Source organism: Oncorhynchus keta, chromosome 34, assembly GCF_023373465.1.
Source record: "Oncorhynchus keta strain PuntledgeMale-10-30-2019 chromosome 34, Oket_V2, whole genome shotgun sequence".
Lineage (NCBI taxonomy): Eukaryota > Metazoa > Chordata > Actinopteri > Salmoniformes > Salmonidae > Oncorhynchus > Oncorhynchus keta.
The window spans coordinates 66,870,024-66,894,204 of NC_068454.1; the positions used below are offsets into that span (position 1 = coordinate 66,870,024).

Here is a 24,181-nt window from a genome sequence, read left to right on the forward strand (position 1 = left end):
CTCCTTTGTGTGTTTACTGTTCTGTACCACATCTACTTCTCCTTTGTGTGTTTACTGTTCTGTACCACATCTCCTTCTCCTTTGTGTGTTTACTGTACTGTACCACATCTCCTTTGTGTGTTTACTGTTCTGTACCACATCTCCTTTGTGTGTTTACTGTACTGTACCACATCTCCTTTGTGTGTTTACTGTTCTGTACCACATCTCCTTTGTGTGTTTACTGTTCTGTACCATATCTCCTTCTCCTTTGTGTGTTTACTGTTCTGTACCACATCTCCTTCTCCTTTGTGTGTCTACTGTTCTGTACCACATCTCCTTCTCCTTTGTGTGTTTACTGTTCTGTACCACATCTCCTTCTCCTTTGTGTGTGTACTGTTCTGTACCACATCTCCTTTGTGTGTTTACTGTTCTGTACCACATCTCCTTCTCCTTTGTGTGTTTACTGTTCTGTACCACATCTCCTTCTCCTTTGTGTGTTTACTGTTCTGTACCACATCTCCTTCTCCTTTGTGTGTTTACTGTTCTGTACCACATCTCCTTCTCCTTTGTGTGTTACTGTTCTGTACCACATCTCCTTCTCCTTTGTGTGTCTACTGTTCTGTACCACATCTCCTTCTCCTTTGTGTGTTTACTGTTCTGTACCACATCTCCTTCTCCTTTGTGTGTACTGTTCTGTACCACATCTCCTTCTCCTTTGTGTGTCTACTGTTCTGTACCACATCTCCTTCTCCTTTGTGTGTTTACTGTTCTGTACCACATCTCCTTCTCCTTTGTGTGTTTACTGTTCTGTACCACATCTCCTTCTCCTTTGTGTGTCTACTGTTCTGTACCACATCTCCTTCTCCTTTGTGTGTTTACTGTTCTGTACCACATCTCCTTCTCCTTTGTGTGTTTACTGTTCTGTAACACATCTCCTTTGTGTGTTTACTGTACTGTACCACATCTCCTTTGTGTGTTCTACTGTTCTGTACCACATCTCCTTCTCCTTTGTGTGTCTACTGTTCTGTACCACATCTCCTTCTCCTTTGTGTGTTTACTGTTCTGTACCACATCTCCTTCTCCTTTGTGTGTTTACTGTTCTGTACCACATCTCCTTCTCCTTTGTGTGCTTACTGTTCTGTACCACATCTCCTTCTCCTTTGTGTGTCTACTGTTCTGTACCACATCTCCTTCTCCTTTGTGTGTCTACTGTTCTGTACCACATCTCCTTCTCCTTTGTGTGTTTACTGTTCTGTACCACATCTCCTTCTCCTTTGTGTGTCTACTGTTCTGTACCACATCTCCTTCTCCTTTGTGTGTTTACTGTTCTGTACCACATCTCCTTCTCCTTTGTGTGTTTACTGTTCTGTACCACATCTCCTTCTCCTTTGTGTGTCTACTGTTCTGTACCACATCTCCTTCTCCTTTGTGTGTTTACTGTTCTGTACCACATCTCCTTCTCCTTTGTGTGTCTACTGTTCTGTACCACATCTCCTTCTCCTTTGTGTGTTTACTGTTCTGTACCACATCTCCTTCTCCTTTGTGTGTGTTACTGTTCTGTACCACATCTCCTTCTCCTTTGTGTGTGTTACTGTACTGTACCACATCTCCTTCTCCTTTGTGTGTTTACTGTTCTGTACCACATCTCCTTCTCCTTTGTGTGTTTACTGTTCTGTACCACATCTCCTTCTCCTTTGTGTGTTTACTGTACTGTACCACATCTCCTTCTCCTTTGTGTGTTTACTGTTCTGTACCACATCTCCTTCTCCTTTGTGTTTACTGTACTGTACCACATCTCCTTCTCCTTTGTGTGTCTACTGTACTGTACCACATCTCCTTCTCCTTTGTGTGTTTACTGTTCTGTACCACATCTCCTTCTCCTTTGTGTGTTTACTGTACTGTACCACATCTCCTTCTCCTTTGTGTGTTTACTGTTCTGTACCACATCTCCTTCTCCTTTGTGTGTTTACTGTTCTGTACCACATCTCCTTCTCCTTTGTGTGTTTACTGTTCTGTACCACATCTCCTTCTCCTTTGTGTGTTTACTGTTCTGTACCACATCTCCTTCTCCTTTGTGTGTGTTACTGTACTGTACCACATCTCCTTCTCCTTTGTGTGTGTGTTACTGTACCACATCTCCTTCTCCTTTGTGTGTCTACTGTTCTGTACCACATCTCCTTCTCCTTTGTGTGTGTTACTGTACTGTACCACATCTCCTTCTCCTTTGTGTGTCTACTGTTCTGTACCACATCTCCTTCTCCTTTGTGTGTGTTACTGTACTGTACCACATCTCCTTCTCCTTTGTGTGTGTGTTACTGTACCACATCTCCTTCTCCTTTGTGTGTGTTACTGTTCTGTACCACATCTCCTTCTCCTTTGTGTGTGTTACTGTTCTGTACCACATCTCCTTCTCCTTTGTGTGTGTTACTGTACTGTACCACATCTCCTTCTCCTTTGTGTGTTACTGTACTGTACCATATCTCCTTCTCCTTTGTGTGTCTACTGTACTGTACCACATCTCCTTCTCCTTTGTGTGTTTACTGTACTGTACCACATCTCCTTCTCCTTTGTGTGTCTACTGTTCTGTACCACATCTCCTTTGTGTGTCTACTGTTCTGTACCACATCTCCTTCGTGTGCTTACTGTTCTGTACCACATCTCCTTCTCCTTTGTGTGTGTGTTACTGTACCACATCTCCTTCTCCTTTGTGTGTGTGTTACTGTACCACATCTCCTTCTCCTTTGTGTGTGTGTTACTGTACCACATCTCCTTCTCCTTTGTGTGTCTACTGTTCTGTACCACATCTCCTTCTCCTTTGTGTGTTTACTGTTCTGTACCACATCTCCTTTGTGTGTGTTACTGTTCTGTACCACATCTCCTTCTCCTTTGTGTGTGTTTACTGTTCTGTACCACATCTCCTTCGTGTGCTTACTGTTCTGTACCACATCTCCTTCTCCTTTGTGTGTGTTACTGTACTGTACCACATCTCCTTCTCCTTTGTGTGTGTTACTGTACTGTACCACATCTCCTTCTCCTTTGTGTGTCTACTGTTCTGTACCACATCTCCTTCTCCTTTGTGTGTGTGTTACTGTACCACATCTCCTTCTCCTTTGTGTGTGTTACTGTACCACATCTCCTTCTCCTTTGTGTGTGTGTTACTGTACCACATCTCCTTCTCCTTTGTGTGTGTACTGTTCTGTACCACATCTCCTTCTCCTTTGTGTGTTTACTGTTCTGTACCACATCTCCTTCTCCTTTTTGTGTGTCTACTGTTCTGTACCACATCTCCTTCTCCTTTGTGTGTCTACTGTTCTGTACCACATCTCCTTCTCCTTTGTGTGTTACTGTTCTGTACCACATCTCCTTCTCCGTTGTGTGTTTACTGTTCTGTACCACATCTCCTTCTCCGTTGTGTGTTTACTGTACTGTACCACATCTCCTTTGTGTGTTTACTGTACTGTACCACATCTCCTTCTCCTTTGTGTGTGTGCTGTCTGTCTGTCTGTCTCTCTGTCTGTCTGTCTGTCTGTCTGTCTGTCTATGTATCTCGATCTCTCAGTCAAACTGACACTCTCTGTGTGTTTGCGGTCTAACTGCGACCATGTCTTACCGTTGCTGTCTCGTGGTCGGAGCAGTGCGCTGGGCTCCTGGTACTCTCCCTCTCCGTCACAGCGCTCCCTGTCCCTGTCGGCAGGGAATGTCTGTATACGCTGGTAGCGGCTGGAGTAGCTGTGTGTGTTGTTGATCACCACGTTGTCCGAGGGGACGGATAGATGGACACGCAACTCGTCACTGGACAGACTGCCCTGGGCCTGGAGAGGACAAGGAGAGGGTTAGCAAAACACACACAACGCAAGCCAGCGCATGCATACACACACACACACACACACACACACACGCTACTGGACAAACTAATTTGAGCCAACACGCACATTAAGTAAGAATGTGAAGATACGTGAGACAGATAGTGGTAGCCATTTTGAAAGTCATGCTGAAAGCCTTCCTCCTTCACCTTGCCCAGTATCTTCTTCCAGTATTGCCTCCACAGAATGACAGCGATCACAGCTAATAGCAGCAGGATGATGCCCACCAGGCAGCCAATCAGGATGGCTGTGTTACTGCTGTCGTCCTTGGCGACAGGAAGGCCCGCCCTCGGGGTCATGGCATCGAAGTCGGCCCCTGAGAAGAACATAAACGTAATGAAGTGTATGTGTGTGTGTGTTTGCGACAGTATATGTGGTACGTGAGAGAGTGAGTATTTCATCAGTAAATGTGTAAGTGTTAATGTGCTTTACAGTCTGTGTATTAGCACAGTCTGTATAGTCAGAGAGGGAACTGCATCTGTCTGCCACACCCAAATACTTTCATCAAGCTCACTGACTGTCTGGTGTGTGTGTTCATGTTTTGTGTGTGTACAGTATGTGTGCTCATGCCGGGGAGGTCTGTGAAAGCCTCAGGGCTGGTCTTGGGGACAGAATGTTTTAGCTGTGTTTTCTGTTCCAGATGACCTTGCATGAGAGCAGCAGCTCTGATTATATAGGAAATAGAATGCACACAGTTTATGAGTTCAGCTCAAACATGCAAAACAGTGTAAAGTCTCATTCTCGCCAGCCGTTAAGACAGACATAGCACTACACACTGCCACCCTCTTAAATAAAAAGGCCTGTAATTGTCTGATGTTCCTTAGTTCCACAGTGGTTCCGTTGGTTCCATCAACATGCAGTTAGGGAGATCACAAGAAGGAAGCAGTGGTGTTGTTGTATGTGAATATGATGAGGTACCACAAAGCAACATGCTGTGTTAGTGTGTTACACTCTTTAGCCCAGAGTCAAAACATTAACTCCACCTCCCATAATCCTTCCCTCCTGCCCTTCCTCCCTCCCTATTTTCTTTCCTTCTGAACCCCTCATGGTCTCAGGACAGCTCTAAGCTGTGTTAAACAGACCAGTTATCAGGGGAAATGTCCTTTCCCTCTTTCCACCCCCCCCCCTCTCTCTCTCTCTCACCTGACAGTGTGCTGTTACCCGTGCTGTCCATCATGGGGTTGGTGGTGGGGGGTTCTAGAGGAATGAGGGATGGAAGGAGTGATCATACAGAGGAGAAGAGAGTTTCTCTCAAGGTACTGAAAAGCATGAGTGCGTGATAATTTGTAGCATATGAGATGTCCAACTCCACGTGGAAAATAAAGATGTATTATTCTGTAGATGACCATGTTGCCAGACAAGGCTGCAGTGTAGACAACCATGTTGCCAGACAACGATGCAGTGGAGACGACCATGTTGCCAGACAAGGCTGCAGTGTAGACAACCATGTTGCCAGACAACGCTGCAGTGTAGACAACCATGTTGCCAGACAAAGCTGCAGTGTAGACAACCATGTTGCCAGACAAAACTGCAGTGTAGACGACCATGTTGCCAGACAAAGCTGCAGTGTAGACAACCATGTTGCCAGACAAAGCTGCAGTGTAGACGACCATGTTGCCAGACAAAGCTGCAGTGTAGACGACCATGTTGCCAGACAAAGCTGCAGTGTAGACGACCATGTTGCCAGACAACGCTGCAGTGTAGACGACCATGTTGCCAGACAAAGCTGCAGTGTAGACGACCATGTTGCCAGACAAAGCTGCAGTGTAGACGACCATGTTGCCAGACAAAGCTGCAGTGTAGACGACCATGTTGCCAGACAACGCTGCAGTGTAGACGACCATGTTGCCAGACAACGCTGCAGTGTAGACGACCATGTTGCCAGACAAAGCTGCAGTGTAGACGACCATGTTGCCAGACAAAGCTGCAGTGTAGACGACCATGTTGCCAGACAAAGCTGCAGTGTAGACGACCATGTTGCCAGACAAAGCTGCAGTGTAGACGACCATGTTGCCAGACAAAGCTGCAGTGTAGACGACCATGTTGCCAGACAAAGCTGCAGTGTAGACGACCATGTTGCCAGACAAAGCTGCAGTGTAGACGACCATGTTGCCAGACAAAGCTGCAGTGTAGACGACCATGTTGCCAGACAAAGCTGCAGTGTAGACGACCATGTTGCCAGACAAAGCTGCAGTGTAGACGACCATGATGCCAGACAAAGCTGCAGTGTAGACGACCATGTTGCCAGACAAAGCTGCAGTGTAGACGACCATGTTGCCAGACAAAGCTGCAGTGTAGACGACCATGTTGCCAGACAAAGCTGCAGTGTAGACGACCATGTTGCCAGACAAAGCTGCAGTGTAGACGACCATGTTGCCAGACAAAGCTGCAGTGTAGACGACCATGTTGCCAGACAAAGCTGCAGTGTAGACGACCATGTTGCCAGACAAAACTGCAGTGTAGACGACCATGTTGCCAGACAAAGCTGCAGTGTAGACGACCATGTTGCCAGACAAAGCTGCAGTGTAGACGACCATGTTGCCAGACAAAGCTGCAGTGTAGACGACCATGTTGCCAGACAAAGCTGCAGTGTAGACGACCATGTTGCCAGACAAAGCTGCAGTGTAGACGACCATGTTATAATAATAATAATAATAATATATGCCATTTAGCAGACGCTTTTATCCAAAGCGACTTAGTCATGTGTGCATACATTCTACGTATGGGTGGTCCCGGGAATCGAACCCACTACCCTGGCGTTACAAGCGCCATGCTCTACCAACTGTGCTACAGAAGGACCACGTTGCCAGACAAAGCTGCAGTGTAGACGACCATGTTGCTAGACAAAGCTGCAGTGTAGACGACGATGTTGCCAGACAACGCTGCAGTGTAGACGACCATGTTGCCAGACAAAACTGCAGTGTAGACGACCATGTTGCCAGACAAAACTGCAGTGTAGACGACCATGTTGCCAGACAAAACTGCAGTGTAGACGGCTGTTGTGTGAGGTTGGACTGAGGCCAGGGGCTTTAACACAGCCTTGATGGACAGAGGAGGAGGCGGATCACACATGGCTCCTTTCTACATTGATATCCAGTACTGGTGTGGTTACTTCTTATACCCTGTATTTTTTGTCATTGCATGTTTCTGGAAATGCTTTAAACACACGACTTAGAACACTGCATGCCCACACTCATCACAACTGGTGGGTTAAGGGGCAAGAGGGAGGAGGTGAGAGGGGAAAGGAGAGATGATTAGGAATGGAGGGGGGGTGAAAATGGGAAAGGTGTGAAAAGGGGAAAGGGATGAGAAGAGCGTGGGACAAAAGGGGGATGAATGGAAGAGAGGGGGATGAGACGAACAGGGGGATGAGAGAGAGGTACAAGTGGTGAAGGAGAGGTGACTCACCTGAGGGAATGCTAGTGAAGTTGTGGTTGAGGGCGGGGCTGATGGAGGAGGGGAAGACAGGAGGAGTAGCAGAGGAGACCGGAGGAGCAGGAAGAGCAGAGCCCGTGTCCATGGGGTCGACACCCTCCCCGTACGGCTCTGAGAAAGAGATGGGAATAAACAAGAATAGGATGATCAACTTCCTAACACGATCAGAGATAACCATGAATCCCACAGAGTAGAAGGGGAGAGACACTGAGAATCAGAGAGAAAAGGAGAGATGACGTTAAAATGACAGAGATAATGAGAAAAGGAGAGAAGAGGAGTGAGAATGAAAGGCAGTGAAAGAGAGCAATACCCTGAACGTACCGGAGTAGAAGGAGATCTCAGAGATGAGCATCCATCGGTCTGCAAAGGCAAACTGGCAGCGTAAGATCTGGGCGGGGCGACCCCCCAGGGGCAGGGAGATGGGGCGTGAGGAGGGGTCCTTCAGGTCCTCTAGAGGTACAGCCAGGGAGAGGGGGGGCGAGGACCAGGGGAGTAAGAGGCCAGGTTTAAACTGACACTCTACCTTACTGAAGACCCTCACACCCTGGGTGTGGTGGTTATTACTGTGGACCTGGATGAGGGAGGGGGGGGAGAGGGAGGGGAGGAAGGGGATAAAGAGTTAATAAGATAATGAACATTTAACAATGAGAAGGGCTTATCAAGAACAACTTCCAAACGGACTAATTCAAGGCAGAAAGGAGTTGGAGCACACTTTAGAGCTCACTTTAGAGCACACTTTAGAGCTCACTTTAGAGCACACTTTAGAGCACACTTTAGAGCTCACTTTAGAGCTCACTTTAGAGCACACTTTAGAGCACACTTTAGAGCACACTTTAGAGCTCACTTTAGAGCACACTTTAGAGCACACTTTAGAGCACACTTTAGAGCACACTTTAGAGCTCACTTTAGAGCTCACTTTAGAGCACACTTTAGAGCACACTTTAGAGCACACTTTAGAGCTCACTTTAGAGCACACTTTAGAGCACACTTTAGAGCACACTTTAGAGCTCACTTTAGAGCTCACTTTAATCCATTGAACAGGGTGAAAACAGGTGACTGACGTTTCAACGTCAAGCTGACATCTTCCTCAGACTGACCTGACCTCCTATTTATAGCCTAGTGGCCGGCCCATTGAGACACAACAATATACTTAATTGTTTTTTTAATGATAATTTATTTCAAGGTAAATGACAAATGATAGCACAAAATAATACTAATAATAAGACAAATAGTGTGTCTCATTAGTCAAAAGGCCATGTCAAAATATACATAAGTGATTTGGGTATCTGCGAATCCGGAGACACAGAGACCCAAAAAACCAAGACGACAACATTATAGAAAGGAGGACAGTGAAAAAAAATCTGATGCTGCCAGAATGCCTCTCTTTCTTTGAGTTGATGTATGATGTCACCTCATCTTGGTGAAATGTGAACCCGTTCTAAGGCTATAAAGAGCAGGGAGAAAGGTGAGCCATGGTTGGCTTCCATGCAGTGGAGTGCAATAGCATAGTCCATGGTTTAACTATGCTCCCTTCTTTTTACCTCGAACTAGACCTTTACCTCGAAGTAGAGGTTCGTCTTGGTAAGCCATTCTCATTGATGTTGAGCACCCCTCCTATCCTTTGTTTGCTGAAGAGCAAAGGCCCACCTGATCTTGATTTTTTTTAAAATGATGACCATTAAAACCCTGCAGTTATAATGCATCGTTAGCCTTGTTATGACCATGTACTACCTCCTTATAATAGGAACATCACATACACTGAGGTATTAGGTGGAAAATAACAACTCTGCATAAAGAAACAGTCAATGTGCAAACTAACTTTTTAAATTGGACGGGAGGGGTGGGGGCATTCAATTAAAACATGACATTAAAAACAGGATTTAAATCCTGTTGACTCTTGATTGTTTTGGCAACATTGTTGTGAGCCGGCTATAAATGCAAATGAGTGAAAGTGGAAAGTGATTAGTGAAAGTATGAGAAGAAAAAGAGAGAACAACAAGAAGAGAAAGGAAAGAGAAGAGGGGGAGAATAAGAGAGGGGGAAAAGGAGAGGTTGATTGATTCGAGAAAATACATTTTACAGCCCACCAGCGGGACAGCAAGAGAGAGAGAGAGAGAGAGAGAGAGAGAGAGAGAGAGAGAGAGAGAGAGAGAGAGAGAGAGAGAGAGAGAGAGAGAGAGAGAGAGAGAGAGCAAGCACACGCACACAAGCTAGACCTAAAAAAAAAATAGGATTTAGAGGGGGCCAAGAGAGCGAGAGTCACCTGGAGAGAGGATAAAGATGGATGGAGGGGGGCAGGAAGAGAGGGAATAAAGAGAAATAGAAAGGATAGAGGGTGAGGTAGATAGGGGGTCTAGGGGGAAAGAGGGAATAGAAAGGATATAGGGTAAGGTAGATAGAGGATGAGGTAGATAGAGGGGGTGAGGGGGTGAGGTAGATAGGGGTCTAGGGGAAAGGGAATAGAAAGGATAGAGGGTAAGGTAGATGGGGGTGAGGTAGATAGGGGGAAAGGGTAAGGTAGATAAGGTAGGGGGTCTAGGGGAGGAATAGAAAGGATAGAAGAAAGGGGTAGATGGGGGTGAGGTAGATAGAGGGTAGATAGGGGGTCTAGGGGGAAAGAGGGGGGTGAGGTAGAGATAGGGGTGAGGTAGATAGAGGATGAGGTAGATAGGGGGTGAGGTAGATAGGGGGTCTAGGGGGAAAGGGAATAGAAAGGATAGAGGGTAAGGTAGATGGGGGTGAGGTAGATAGAGGGTAAGGTAGATAGGGGGTCTAGGGGGAAAGAGGGAATAGAAAGGATAGAGGGTGAGGTAGATAGGGGGTCTAGGAGGAAAGAGGGAATAGAAAGGATAGAGGGTAAGATAGATAGGGGGTGAGGTAGATAGGGGGTCTAGGAGGAAAGAGGGAATAGAAAGGATAGAGGGTGAGGTAGATAGAGGGTGAGGTAGATAGAGGGTGAGGTAGATAGGGGGTCTAGGGGGAAAGAGGGAATTGAATAGCCAGGAAGAAAGAAAGAGAGAGAGGGGGGAATACAGAGAGGTAAAGAAGGGGAAGAGGGAGAGTGATAGGGCATCTGGGGAGAAAGAAAAGAACAAGGGCACTGCGTTCATCCACCTCTGGCCTGCTCGCCTCCCTACCACTGAGGAAGTACAGTTCCCGCTCAGCCCAGTCAAAACTGTTCGCTGCTCTGGCCCCCCAATGGTGGAACAAACTCCCTCACGACGCCAGGACAGCGGAGTCAATCACCACCTTCCGGAGACAACTGAAACCCCACCTCTTCAAGGAATACCTAGGATAGGGTAAGTAATCCTTCTCACCCCCCCTAAAAAGATTTAGATGCACTATTGTAAAGTGGCTGTTCCACTGGATGTCATAAGGTGTATGCACCAATTTGTAAGTCGCTCTGGATAAGAGCGTCTGCTAAATGACTTCAATGTAAATGTAAATGAAAAGGTGAAGGAGATAGGGATCTAGAGGGAGAAATGTTTCCTCTAATGGGGAAGGAAGGGCTGGTATAAAGACTCTACTGACAGGTTAGTCATTAACCTGATACTTGCTGTAGGGCCAACCTCTAACTAAAACCACATGTGGATCTGTGTAATACAAATACACACACGCCTAACGCACGCACACACACACACACACACACACACACACACACACATGCCTTCATGCATACTCGTAGAACACTGAGGTTAACATGTTATATTACTATACTGATTGTAATATGGAATGGGCCTAATAAGTCAACAAAGCAAAGCCTGCTGGGTAATCTGTCCTGCACAAGCCTGGCTAGAAAACATACATTATGTTCTTGTTATTTATAGCTTAGTGTGATGGTTTGGGGATGCTTTGCTGCCTCAGGACCTGTACAACTTGCCTTAATAGAAGGAACCATGAATTCTGCTCAGTATCAGAGAATTCTACAGGAGAATGTCAGGCCATCCGTCTGTGAGCTGAAGCTGAAGAGCAGCTGGTTCACGCAGCAAAACAATGATCAAAAACACACAATCAAGTCTACATGGTTAAAAAGCAACACATTTGAAGTTCTGGAATGTCCTAGTCAAAGCACAGACCTAACCCTGATTGAGATGTTGTGGCGGGACTCGAAATGAGCAGTTCGTGATTGAAAACCCACAAATGTCACTGAATTAAAGCAGTTCTGCATGGAAGGTGGGACAAAATTGCTCCACAGCGACGTGAGAGACACATCAACAACTACAGGAAGCGTTTGGTTGGAGTCATTGCAGCTAAAGTTGGCACAACCGGGGCAATTCATTTTTCACACAAGGGCATTGGGTGTTGCATTTGTTTCTGAAATAAATTAAATAAGTATGAAATTGTTGTGGGAGGCCCCGGTGAACAACTGAGCAATTTGTTGAGGACAAGTACATTAGAGTATCTAGTTTGAGAAACAGACGCCTCACAAGTCCTCAACTGGCAGCTTCATTAAATAGTACCCACAAAACACCAGTCTCAACGTCAACAGAGAAGAGGCGAGTTCGGGATGCTGGCCTTCTAGGCAGAGTTCCTCTGTCCAGCGTCTGTTCTTTTGCCCATCTTAAACTTTTCTTTTTATTGGCCAGTCTGAGATATGGATTTTTCTTTGCAACTCTTCCCAGAAGGCCAGAATCCCAGAGTTGCCTCTTCACTGTTGACATTAAGACTGGTGTTTTGTGGGTACTATTTAATGAAGCTGCCAGTTGAGGACTTGTGAGGCGTCTGTTTCTCAAACTACAGTCGTGGCCAAAAGTTTTGAGAATGACACAAATATACATTTTCACAAAGTCTGCTGCCTCAGTTTGCATGATGGCAATTTGCATATACTCCAGAATGTTATGAAGAGTGATCAGATGAATTGCAATTAATTGCAAAGTCCCTCTTTGCCATGCAAATGAACTAAATCCCCAAAAAACATTTCCACTGCATTTCAGTCCTGCCACAAAGGACCAGCTGACATTATGTCAGTGATTCTCTCTTTAACACAGGTGTGAGTGTTGACGAGGACAAGGCTGGAGATCACTCTGTCATGCTGATTGAGTTTGAATAACAGACTGGAAGCTTCAAAAGGAGGGTGGTGCTTGGAGTCATTGTTCTTCCTCTGTCATCTAAACAAACATGTGCCGTTGTCATTGCTTTGCACAAAAGTGCTTCACAGGCAAGGATATTACTGCCAGTAAGATTGCACCGAAATCAGCCATTTATCAGATCATCAAGAACTTCAAGGAGAGCGGTTCAATTGTTGTGAAGAAGGCTTCAGGGCGCCCTAGAAAGTCCAGCAAGCTCCAGGACCGTCTCCTAAAGTTGATTCAGCTGCGGGATCGGGGCACCACCAGTACAGAGCTTGCTCAGGAATGGCAGCAGGCAGGTGTGAGTGCATCTGCACGCACAGTGAGGCGAAGACTTTTGGAGGATGGCCTGGTGTCAAGAAAAGCAGCAAAGAAGCCACTTCTCTCCAGGAAAAACACCAGGGACAGACTGATATTCTGCAAAAGGTACAGGGATTGGACTGCTGAGGACTGGGGTAAAGTCATTTTCTCTGATGAATCCCTTTTCCGATTGTTTGGGGCATCCAGAAAAAAGCTTGTCTGGAGAAGACAAGGTGAGAGCTACCATTAGTCCTGTGTCATGCCAACAGTAAAGCATCCTGAGACCATTCATGTGTGGGGTTGCCTCTCAGCCAAGGGAGTGGCTGAGAACACAGCCATGAATAAAGAATGGTACCAACACATCCTCCGAGAGTAACTTCTCCCAACCATCCAGGAACAGTTTGGTGATGAACAATGCCTTTTCCAGCATGATGGAGCACCTTGCCGTAAGACAAAAGTGAAAACTAAGTGGCTCAGGGAACAAAACATTGAAATTTTGGGTCCATGGCCAGGAAACTCCCCAGACCTTAATCTCAATGAGAACTTGTGGTCAATCCTCAAGAGGTGGGTGGACAAACAAAACACCACAAATTCTGACAAACTCCAAGCATTGATTATGCAAGAATGGGCTGCCATCAGTCAGGATGTGGCCCAGAAGTTAATTGACAGCATGCCAGGGCGGATTGCAGAGGTCTTGAAAAAGAAAGGTCAACACTGCAAATATTGACTCTATGCATCAACTTCATGTAATTGTCAATAAAAGCCTTTGACACATGTGAAATACTTGTAATTATACTTCACTATTCCATAGTAACATCTGACAAAAATATCTAAAGACACTGAAGCAGCAAACTTTGTGGAAATTAATATTTCTGTCATTCTCAACTTTTGGCCACGACTGTACATAAACAGTGATCATCAATGGATATGGATCACAGCTGAAGGGAGTTTGTGGTTAATTACTACCTCATTATAGTCTCTGACTTGTACATTAACAGTGAGAGTGTAACTACTAAGCCCCCTGTAGCCCTTCCATGAAGCAGCCATACACTCAGTGAGTTAGAGCTAGACCTATAGCCCTTACCACATGGAACCCTCCCCTCCACCTCCTCACTCACATGTTCTCCTCCAGAGGACAGTACAGTACAAGATAATATAAGATAGTATTATTCATGACCGTAATCTAGCCTGGGCTAAAGCAAGGAAATCATGTTCTAATGCTGATTGGCTTATTTTTAGGCAGTTACGAAACAAGTGTTCTTTTCTTCTCAGGAAGGACAAGTCTGAATATTTTATGTCTGTTACCACTGATAACCTGAATGACCCTAGAAAGTTTTGGAAGGCTATTAAGTCTATGTCTGGTAACAGTAATGTTAATGAATTACCGTCATGTGTTTTGAAGGACTCTGTTGCTGTATATGACAAAACTGAAATGCTGAATTGTTTCAATGAGCACTTTGTATCATCTGGTAGGCTGTTTGATTCAGTGTCTGCTGTCTCTGTACAACCCTGTGTGGATGAAGCAGTGAGAGCTGGTCAAACTTTGAGCTTTTTGCCATTCTCAGTGCAGGTGGTACATAAAGCCCTGAAATCCTTAGATCAGAGAAAGCCTGCAGGTCCTGCTTTTTAAATCTGGCAGCTGATTTCATAGCTGAACCACTTATATCTCTGTTCAATCTAACCCTGGAATGTAATGAAATTCCAAAGATCTGGAGATCAGCATTTGTCCTACCACTTTTAAAAGGGGGAGATCAAACTCTTTTTATTTATATATATATATATATATATATATTTGTATTTTTTAAATTTTATTTTAATTATAGGCCAATCTCAAAGCTGTCACCCCTGGTGAAAATACCCTTGTAAGTGAACAGCTAAAATAGTTTTTATTTGCTAACTCTATTTTATCAATGTACCAATCGGGCTTCGGGAAGAAGCATAGCACAATTGCAGCAGCCATGAAGGTTTTAAATGATATCACTGAAGCCATTGACAAACAACAGCACTGTGTCTCACTTTTTATTGATCTCTCGAAGGCTTTTGATACAGTTGATCATGCTATACTAAGGCAGAGATTGTCGAGTGTAGGTCTTTCGGAGCATGCAGTTGCATGGTTTGCTAACTATCCCTCTGATAGAACCCAGTGCACTCAATTTGATGGGCTTATGTCTGTTAAATTGTCTGTCTTGAATGGTGTGCTCCAAGGCTCTGTACTTGGTCCTCTCTTATTCACTATTTATATAAATGATTTAAAGAAAAATGTCCAAAATGCACAACTTCATTTTTATGCTGATGATACTGTTATTTACTGTTGTGCCTCATCTCTTACAAAAGCTTTCCAGAACATGCAAAGTGCTTTTTTTGTTCAATTGAAGCTTATCCTCAATACTGACAAAATATACTAATGGTGTTTTCTAATGCAAGAAATAGACCTCTGAACCTTTCACCTATTACTACCTGTCAGGGCAAGGAGATTGAGGTTGTAACCTCATATAAATATGGGGATATTTTATATATGAATGCTTCCGCTCAGTGTTTGAGATCAATTGACACTCTTTACCATGGCACTTTGAGATTTATTTTACACTGCAAAACCCTTACGCACCACTGGACTTTGTATACCAGGGTTGGCTGGCCTTCTCTAGTCACTCGTAGGCTCAGTCACTGGTATACTTTTATTTACAAAGCCATTTTGGGTTTACTACCTTTTTATTTGGGCATTTTTATTGTTCAGAAATGTGATGGGTACTTTCTTCGTTCGCTGGACGTTATCCTGCTAACTGTTCCAAATGTCCGAACTGAATTTGGTATGTACTCTGAGCCATCGTCTTGGAACACATTACAAAATTATTTTAAACTGGAAGAACTTGTCCCGATTGGTGTTTTTAAATCAATGATGATGTTCTTGATGAAGGATTTTGAGGCTGATTCCCTGACCTGTCAATGTTTTTAATTTGCTGTTTTATACTCTTGTGAATTCAATGGTTTTTACTAGATTACTTGTAGTTTTTCATGTTGTTTGTCTGTCTAATTTTTTTGTAATGACTTGGTGCTGCCTATCTTGGCCAGGGCGCTCTTGAAAAATAGATTTTAATCTCAATGAGCCCTTCCTGGTCAAATAAAGGTTAAATAAAATAAAATAAATAAAATACAGTACAGTACAGTACTAGATAATACGGTACAGTACTAGATAATAAAGTACAGTACTAGATAATACAGTACAGTACTATATAATACAGTACAGTACTAGATAATACGGTACAGTACCATATAATACAGTACAGTACTAGATAATACAGTACAGTACAGTACTAGATAATACTCAACTACTCTCAACTATTCTAAAGAAAGCCAGTTTTATTGCTTCTTTAACCACCCATCCCGGATTCGGGATAATTGTCATCAGCAACGCTGAATAGCATAGCGCCACAGTCAAATAATATTACTAGAAAATATTAATGAAATCACAAGTGCAATATTGCAAAACACAGCTTAGCCTTTTGTTAATCCACCCGTCGTCTCAGATTTTGAAATTATGCTTTACAGCGAAAGCAATAGAAGCGTTTGTGTAAGTTTATCGATCGCTCGACAAAACAATAAGTACACTTAGCATCAGGTAACTTGGTCACGAAAATCAGAAAAGCAATCAAATTAATCGTTTAACTTTGATGATCTTCGGATGTTTTCACTCACGAGACTCCCAGTTAGACAACAAATGTTCCTTTTGTTCCACGAAGATCTTTTTTATATCCAAATACCTCCGTTAGTTTGGTGCGTTATGCCCAGGAATCCCCTGGAAAAAGCGGTCACGACAACAGACAAGAATTCCAAATTATATCCATAATGTCCACAGAAACATGTCAAACGTTTTTTATAATCAATCCTCAGGGTGTTTTTCAAATATCTATTCGATAATATATCAACCGGGACAGTTGGCTTTTCACTACGACCAAGAGTAACAATGGCCGCCTTTCTCTTTTGCGCACAACTCACTCTGAGAGCCCCCAACTATCCACTTACGCAATGTGGTCGTCCACGCTCATTCTTCAAAATAAAAGCCTGAAACTATGTCTAAAGGCTGTTGACACCGTAGGGAAGCCATAGAAAAAGGAATCTGGTTGATATCCCTTTAAATGGGCAATAGGGATGCATAAGAAACAGAGAGGTTTCAAAAACAGGGGCACTTCCTGATTGGATTTTCCTCAGGTTTTAGCCTGCAATATCTGTTCTTTTTTAACTCACAGACACCATTTTGACAGTTTTGGAAACTTTAAAGTGTTTTCTATCCTAATATGTCAATTCTATGCATATTCTAGCATCTGGTCCTGAGAAATAGGCCATTTACTTTGGGAACGTTATTTTTCCAAAAATAAAAATAGTGCCCCCTAGCTTCAAGAGGTTTTAATCAGCACTACAGTTTTCAGCTGTGCCAACATAATTTCAAAAGGGTTTTCTCATGATCAAGCCTTTTAAAGTGATAAACTTGGATTAACTAACACAACGTGCCATTGGAACACAGGAATGGTGGTTGCTGATAATGGGTCTCTGTAAGCCTATGTAGATACTCCATTACAAATCTGCCGTTTCCAGCTACAATAGTTGTTTACAACATTAACAGTCTCTACACTGTATTTCTGATCAATTTGATGTTATTTAATGGACAATAAATCAGCTTTTCTTTAAAAAACAAGGACATTTCTAAGTGACCCCAAACTTTTGAACGGTAGTGTATATATAAAGATAGATAGATAGAGAGGGAGGGAGAGATCTAGGTAACGTAACACATTCCTCTCCTGCGAGAGCGTCCTAGAACCAGGTTAGAGAACATATCTCCCTTTAGGGAACACAGACATGTCAGGTTCAGGTTCCTGCAGTTATTTATGTGAACTGTGTGCTATTCTCTTCAGGTGTATGTTTTCTGAGATAACACATTGGAAAAAAGCAGGAAAAACAGCGATAGCGATAGAAAGCTTTAGATAGCTTAGGTGCAGCATTCCGAGAGGACTGGGAAAACACTGGGATAGTTAAATAATTCCCATCGTTAATGGCAGAGCATGCAGGAACTAATGAGTAACTCTGAAAAGTTCAAAACAGATCACTCATCGTTTGTATCTAGACTGGAAAGTCAAACTGGTCAATACTGTTTCTTTACTAATTTCTTTAATTCTTCCTGCTTGTTTTCTTTTATCTCATTCATTTTATTGTTTTAAAGTGTGGTGTGGTTTTAAATACAATTTCATTAAACTTTTATTGTATTTAATAATATGTGTTTTTATTGTGGGCAAATCTCCAATCCCAGGCCTAACCAACATTCTAGACTGACTCCATTCCCAAAGAGAAAACAACATGACATTAAACTGGGTTGCTTCACATCCAAAATCTTCCAACATAACAACACAACATTTCACCATAAAGAAAACATCAAACCACACATTCAGCCAGGGATACAACCTAATGGCCCCCAGAGACCAGACAACAGACAAACAATGTTATACAACAGGAAAACGAAAAGCTAATATGATGGTGGGACTGAGAGGGTAATTAAAGACAATGTGCTACTGGCTAGTCACAAGATGATAAAGAGAGATAAAGTGATGTGACAATAGTTATTATGTGTTGTGTAATGTTGTGCAACATTATTGTATAATGGATCACTTGAAGGTTTAATAGAGATGTATTGGACTGTGTGAGCCAAGGATTTTAGGAGGGGTTTTTGGATTTAAAGACAGAAACACACATAGGCATAAGGGACACACACACACATTCTCCCTCCCTCCCCTCACACACACACCCTCCCTCCCCTCACACACACTCCCCTCACACACACCCTCCATCCCTCCCCTCACACATATACCCTCCCTCCCTCCCCTCACACACATACCCTCCCTCCCTCTCCTCACACACACCCTCCATCCCTCCCCTCACACACATACCCTCCCTCCCTCCCCTCACACACACCCTCCATCCCTCCCCTCACACACATACCCTCCCTCCCTCCCCTCACACACACCCTCCATCCCTCCCCTCACACACACTCCCCCTCACACACCCTCCATCCCTCCCCTCACACACCCTCCATCCCTCCCCTCACACACATACCCTCCCTCCCTCTCCTCACACACATACCCTCCCTCTCCTCACACACACACCCTCCCTCCCTCCCCTCACACACACAGCCTCCCTCCCTCCCCTCACACACACCCCTCCCTCCCCTCACACACACACCCTCCCTCCCCTCACACACACTCCCCTCACACACACCCTCCATCCCTCCCCTCACACACATACCCTCCCTCCCTCTCCTCACACACATACCCTCCCTCCCCTCACACACACACCCTCCCTCCCCTCACACACACTCCCCTCACACACACCCTCCATCCCTCCCCTCACACACATACCCTCCATCCCTCTCCTCACACACATACCCTCCCTCCCTCCCTCTCCTCACACACACACCCTCCCTCCCTCCCTCTCCTCACACACACACCCTCCCTCCCTCCCCCACACACACAGCCTCCCTCCCTCCCCTCACACACACAGCACCCTCCCTCCCCTCACACACACAGCCTCCCTCCTCTCCCCACACACAGCCTCCCTCCCTCTCCTCACACACACCCTCCCTCCCTCTCCTCACACACCCTCCCTCCCTCCCTCCCTCCCCTCACACACACAGCCTCCCTCCCTCCTCTCACACACACACCCTCCCTCCCTCCCCTCACACACACACCCTCCCTCCCTCCCCTCACACACACACCCTCCCTCCCTCCCCTCACACACACAGCTTCCCTCCCCTCACACACACAGCCTCCCTCCCTCTGCTCACACACACACATCCTCTTACCTGCATGGTGTGAAAGCTGCGTGTCTTTTCGAAGTGGAACTCGATGTCAACGCTGCCCTGCCCGAGAGCCTCTCTGCTCCAGCCCAGGTAGTCATACCCCGGCCACACCCTCAGCTCCTTGGTCTCTGTGAAGTCATTCCCTCCTAACACACCGTCAAACAGCTGGCCCAGGCCTCCGAACTGAACCCTAAACACATACATACAGTACACACACATTATTACACAGTTATACATATACTGTACACATGCCAAGGCATACACAGTCATACATTGTACATGTGACACAGAGACATTCACACACCCTTTCACACACACACACACACACACACACACACACACACACACACACACACACACACACACACACACACACACACACACACACACACACACACACACACACACACACACACACACACACATCTGCTGTATATAGGTCTGGGTTGCATCAAAACCGTTAGCTCATCCGCTATGAAAACAGTTGTGCCCCATTAAAAAGGCATATGTGAATATAACCTCCCTACTTTCCCTCCATCCCTGGACAATACAGTCTGGAAACAGAGTACAACTCCCTCAGCAAAGAAAGATCCTTACTCCAGATCATTTCATTCTTATTCGATTAAGTGGACAGAGAAAATAAACATTGGGTAGAGGAGTTGTTTCGTGTGTGTATGACAGACTAAAGCCATTTGGCTGACTGCGGCTCACTAAGGCCCTGTTAACTACTAACAGATGGGATGAGTCCAGGAGTCCTTAATATATTCATCATATTTTACCAGGTAGGTTGGCTGAGAACACATTCTCTTTTACAGTGACAACCTGGGAAAAGTTGCATTTGTGTGGGACCCTACTAAAGCCAATGGAGGACGAAGACCAATCTCAAGTAGCCAGCCAATACCCACAGAGCTGAGAGAGGAGAATGATGCTTACCCTGACTCTACGCTGCCATCGTAGGTGGAATCGTTGAGGTACACAGGTGAGCCAGACAGGTGCATCACATGACCCACTGGAGCTGTGTACATCAACAGGCCATCTGAGAGATAGACAGATAGAGGGAGAGGGACAAAGAAAGAGAGAGAGAAAGAAAGAGAGAGGGAGAGGGTGAAAAAGAAAGAAAGAGAGAGAGAGAGAAAGAAAAATAGAGACAGAGGGGGAGAGAGGGGAGGGGGGAGAGGGAGAGAGAGTGAGAAACAAAGAGGGGGAGAGAGAGAGATTGAGGGGGAGAGAGAAGGGGGAGGTATATAGAGAGACTACATTAATAATATACACTTTAATAAGATACAACATACATCATCTTTACCATCGCCTGGTCAGCTACACATGAACTACATACGTTGGTTAAGCCTGTGTTCAGGAGATGAGAAACACACAGGCAGAGCAGACATCTCTCCAGTGAAACATTAGACCCTCTCTCCCCCCAGTCAGCCTGTATGGCTAATCAGCATGTTCTCCTAACACAGGTCTGAAGTCACTCACTGTCACTACCTTCACCTTCAGCACACACATCCATAATAAACACAGCTTTTACAGAGGCGCAGAGTTTGTGTGTGCGTACGTGTGTGCGTGTCTGTACATGTGTGTCAGTGTGTGTGGGGGACATGGGCTCAGTCCCATTGGGGTCTTGCACAATAAACAAACCACATAGCATACCCGTTCCCCGCCACAATGTAAAACGTGATGATGGAACAGGAATGTGTGCCGGGAAATGTGTCTTCCATTTCTGTGAATCTGCATGTTATAGTGTTAGTGGTTCCAGAGACAGAAACCTCTCTAACAGACAATAATTCCAGGAAGATAGTCAGTCTATCCCCAGAGAGACACACAGAGGTTGAGTCTTAAATGACACCCTATTCCCTATACAGTGCACTACCTTTTACCAGAGCCCTGTTCAAGGAATAGCTAGTGCCATTTGGGATGCATCCAGATGCAGTGGCCCCAGGCATTAAGGCTCAGCACTAGGCTTGATTTACAGCCAGTCAGCCAGCCATTGTGTGAAGGGAGGAGGACAGAGAGGAGAGAGGAGACGTGACCCACCTATAAACACAGTGTAATTCACTGGTGCTCTGTGAGCACGGAACATACCATCTATCATCCTCTGTGCTGGAGTGTCTCTTATCTGTGGTAAAACTAGATGGTTTCATCTCAGGCCAAACCAGACAGTAAATTAAACGTCATGGTGAGTGAACTCCATCTCTGCAGAAATACGTGCTTGAAGACACATAATCAGCCTTATTACACACATTTACCAAATATAGCAAACAGGCTGTAAATTCAAGGCGACACACACAAAAGCATGCACACACACGCACACACACGCACACACATGCACACACACACACAGCAAATAAATCTAGGGATGGTGAAGTCGTTGGCCATCCCCCTAAGTGTCTTGTAGTGCAGACAGCAGAGATATGAGTAGACCGTGTGATGTCCTCTTTGCTGTGATCTTCCAAAGGCCTTCTTTTCAATGTCTGTCTGTATCCACTTTACACTCTTAGAAAAAATGGTTCTGGATATATCCAAAAAGTGTTCTATGCTTGCTTCATATATGGCCTCCCTAAAGGTTCTATATAGAACCCTATATGGAATTCAAGGCTTCTATGTGGAACCAATTTTGGTTCAGTGAAGAAGAACCCCTGGGGTTCTTATCAAAGAACCCTACAAAAGGGTTCTACAGTATATAGTGCCGTATATGAAGCAAGCAATATAACCCTTTTTGGTTCTATCCAGATCCTTTTTTTCTAAGAGTGTATTAATTCATCTGCTCTAGACCCACACACATGCAGAACCCATCCACACACGTTTCCCAACTATCAAACAGACACAGACAGACCTACACACACACACACACACACACACACACACACACACATATGCACACACAGACTGTGACTCACCGTTCCACAGACAGCCATAGAGCTCAACTCGTAGACAGACGCTCATGACCCGGTCTGCTAGGGGGTAGAAGCGGACATGGCGGGCAACAATGGGTGGACCCAGGTCCTTCAGGACTACATCATAGGTGTTCTCATTCCCAGACACCACCTGGTGGATGAGGGGGGGGAGAACGACAGTCAAGAGTAGCATGGAGACCCATTGAATAACCATGAATAGCATAATTAAGCAATTAGATGTGAAAACGAAAACTAGTGAGATTCAAGTATGCCGTGAGTGGGTGGCTGAATAAAAGTTTAGCATAAGACAGAAATGATGTCAGAGAAGTAGAGCCAAGGGGAGAGAGATACATTAGATAGATAAAACACACACACACACTTGTCTTTACCTCCTGCCCCCAGCGGTCCTTCCAGGTGATCCAGGTGCGTCCGTCTCGGGAGTAACGGAGTCGGTAGCTGCGGGCAAACTCCCGGCCGTGCCCGTCGGCATGGCGACCCTGGGTACCCACCAGAGCCAGGAAGTGCAGCGAGTGCAGGTCCACCTGGAAGACAGAGAACAAGACATCTCTAGTCACTGATCCAAGGTCAGTTGTAATGTAGTGCTCTGACCCTCAAGACCATCCTAACCCTCTACCTCCAACACAGGGAAACTTGGGAAGCTAGGAAACTTCTACCTTGATGAAATAAAACACAAACTCTAACCCAATGAAATGTGAGCATTGGTAGGATGATTGCACCTCTAGCCAATGGAAACAGAGAATCCTTCACATACAGTGTGTGGTTGTAGCCCATGGAGTAGGCCTGTGTACTCTGTCTGACCTGGAGGTACTCTGAAGCACTGGGGAACACTGCTCCTGCAGGACACCACGCACCATCCCCCTCTCCTTTACTCAACCTGGGAGACAAAGAGACAGAGACAGACACAGAGAGACAGACACAGAGAGACAGACACAGAGAGACAGAGACAGAGAGACCGAGACAGAGAGACAGAAGGAGAGAGAGAGACAGAAGGAGAGAGAGAGAGAGAGAGAGACAGAAGGAGAGAGAGAGAGAACGGGAGAGCGAGAGAGAGAGCGAGAGAGAAAGAGAGAGAGACATAAACAGAGACAGAGACAGAGACAGAGAGGGGGGGTTGTTGAATTATGAATTTATGGATTCCATAATGAGATCATTCTGGATAGAATATAACTTTATCATTCAAACTATCCCAACCACAAATACTTCTTACAGAGACCACAATATCCATCACCACAAACAGACCACAGTACAACGACTTAGTCGCTGGCATTAGGATCAATTCACACTGAGAACTGGACCACATGAAGCAAACCAAACTTGGACCATATAAAGACCAGCCCTAACACCAAGACACATTTCTTCCTGTCAACATTGTTGAATCGAATGCTAATAAAGTTTTACTACATTTGATGGTGATCCCACTGATGTCAACCGAGACCACGCACACCACAATCTACCATTCAGAACACTAGATCATTGACACTGATGGAGGGAGGGAAGGGGGAGATAGAGGGAGGGATGAATGGATGAAGGGAGAGAGAGAGACAAACCAGGCCTCTGCATCCTGCATCAGACAAAATTATTAATATGACAGATCACTGCCGTGCAAAATGAGAAAAACTGTCCAAGTCCTCTATTCCCCCCATCTTTCTATCCCATTCCCTTCTTCCCCTTCTCTTCCCTTCATCACTCTATTCCCTCTCTCTCTTTCTCTCTCACTCTGAGACCAGCCAAGTACTCTATCCCTTCATCCTTCTCTCTCTAAATTCCCTTCCTCCC

At 45.1% G+C, this 24,181-nt stretch overlaps 1 protein-coding gene across 19 annotated transcripts in view; it reads right to left on the minus strand.

Moving 5' to 3' along the window:
* LOC118374939 (epithelial discoidin domain-containing receptor 1-like) overlaps positions 1-24,181 on the minus strand; it is a 115,077-nt gene that overhangs the window by 58,524 nt on the left and 32,372 nt on the right. For 18 of the 19 annotated variants that reach the window (XR_008090507.1, XR_008090502.1, XR_008090506.1 and 15 more), the window contains exons 4-13: positions 23,204-23,279; positions 22,774-22,926; positions 22,388-22,535; positions 20,421-20,523; positions 19,491-19,677; positions 7,599-7,848; positions 7,251-7,388; positions 4,986-5,039; positions 3,992-4,158; positions 3,590-3,791 (exon numbers count right to left, since the gene is read on the minus strand). Coding sequence is in view for 7 of the 19 variants with exons in the window: in XM_052494489.1 (XP_052350449.1) it covers positions 3,590-3,791; positions 3,992-4,158; positions 4,986-5,039; positions 7,251-7,388; positions 7,599-7,848; positions 19,491-19,677; positions 20,421-20,523; positions 22,388-22,535; positions 22,774-22,926; positions 23,204-23,279 (1,478 nt within the window). In the remaining 12 variants the exon portion in view is untranslated. The remainder of the gene's footprint in view (positions 1-3,589; positions 3,792-3,991; positions 4,159-4,985; positions 5,040-7,250; positions 7,389-7,598; positions 7,849-19,490; positions 19,678-20,420; positions 20,524-22,387; positions 22,536-22,773; positions 22,927-23,203; positions 23,280-24,181) is intronic. The other variant, XM_052494490.1, reaches the window with a different exon arrangement.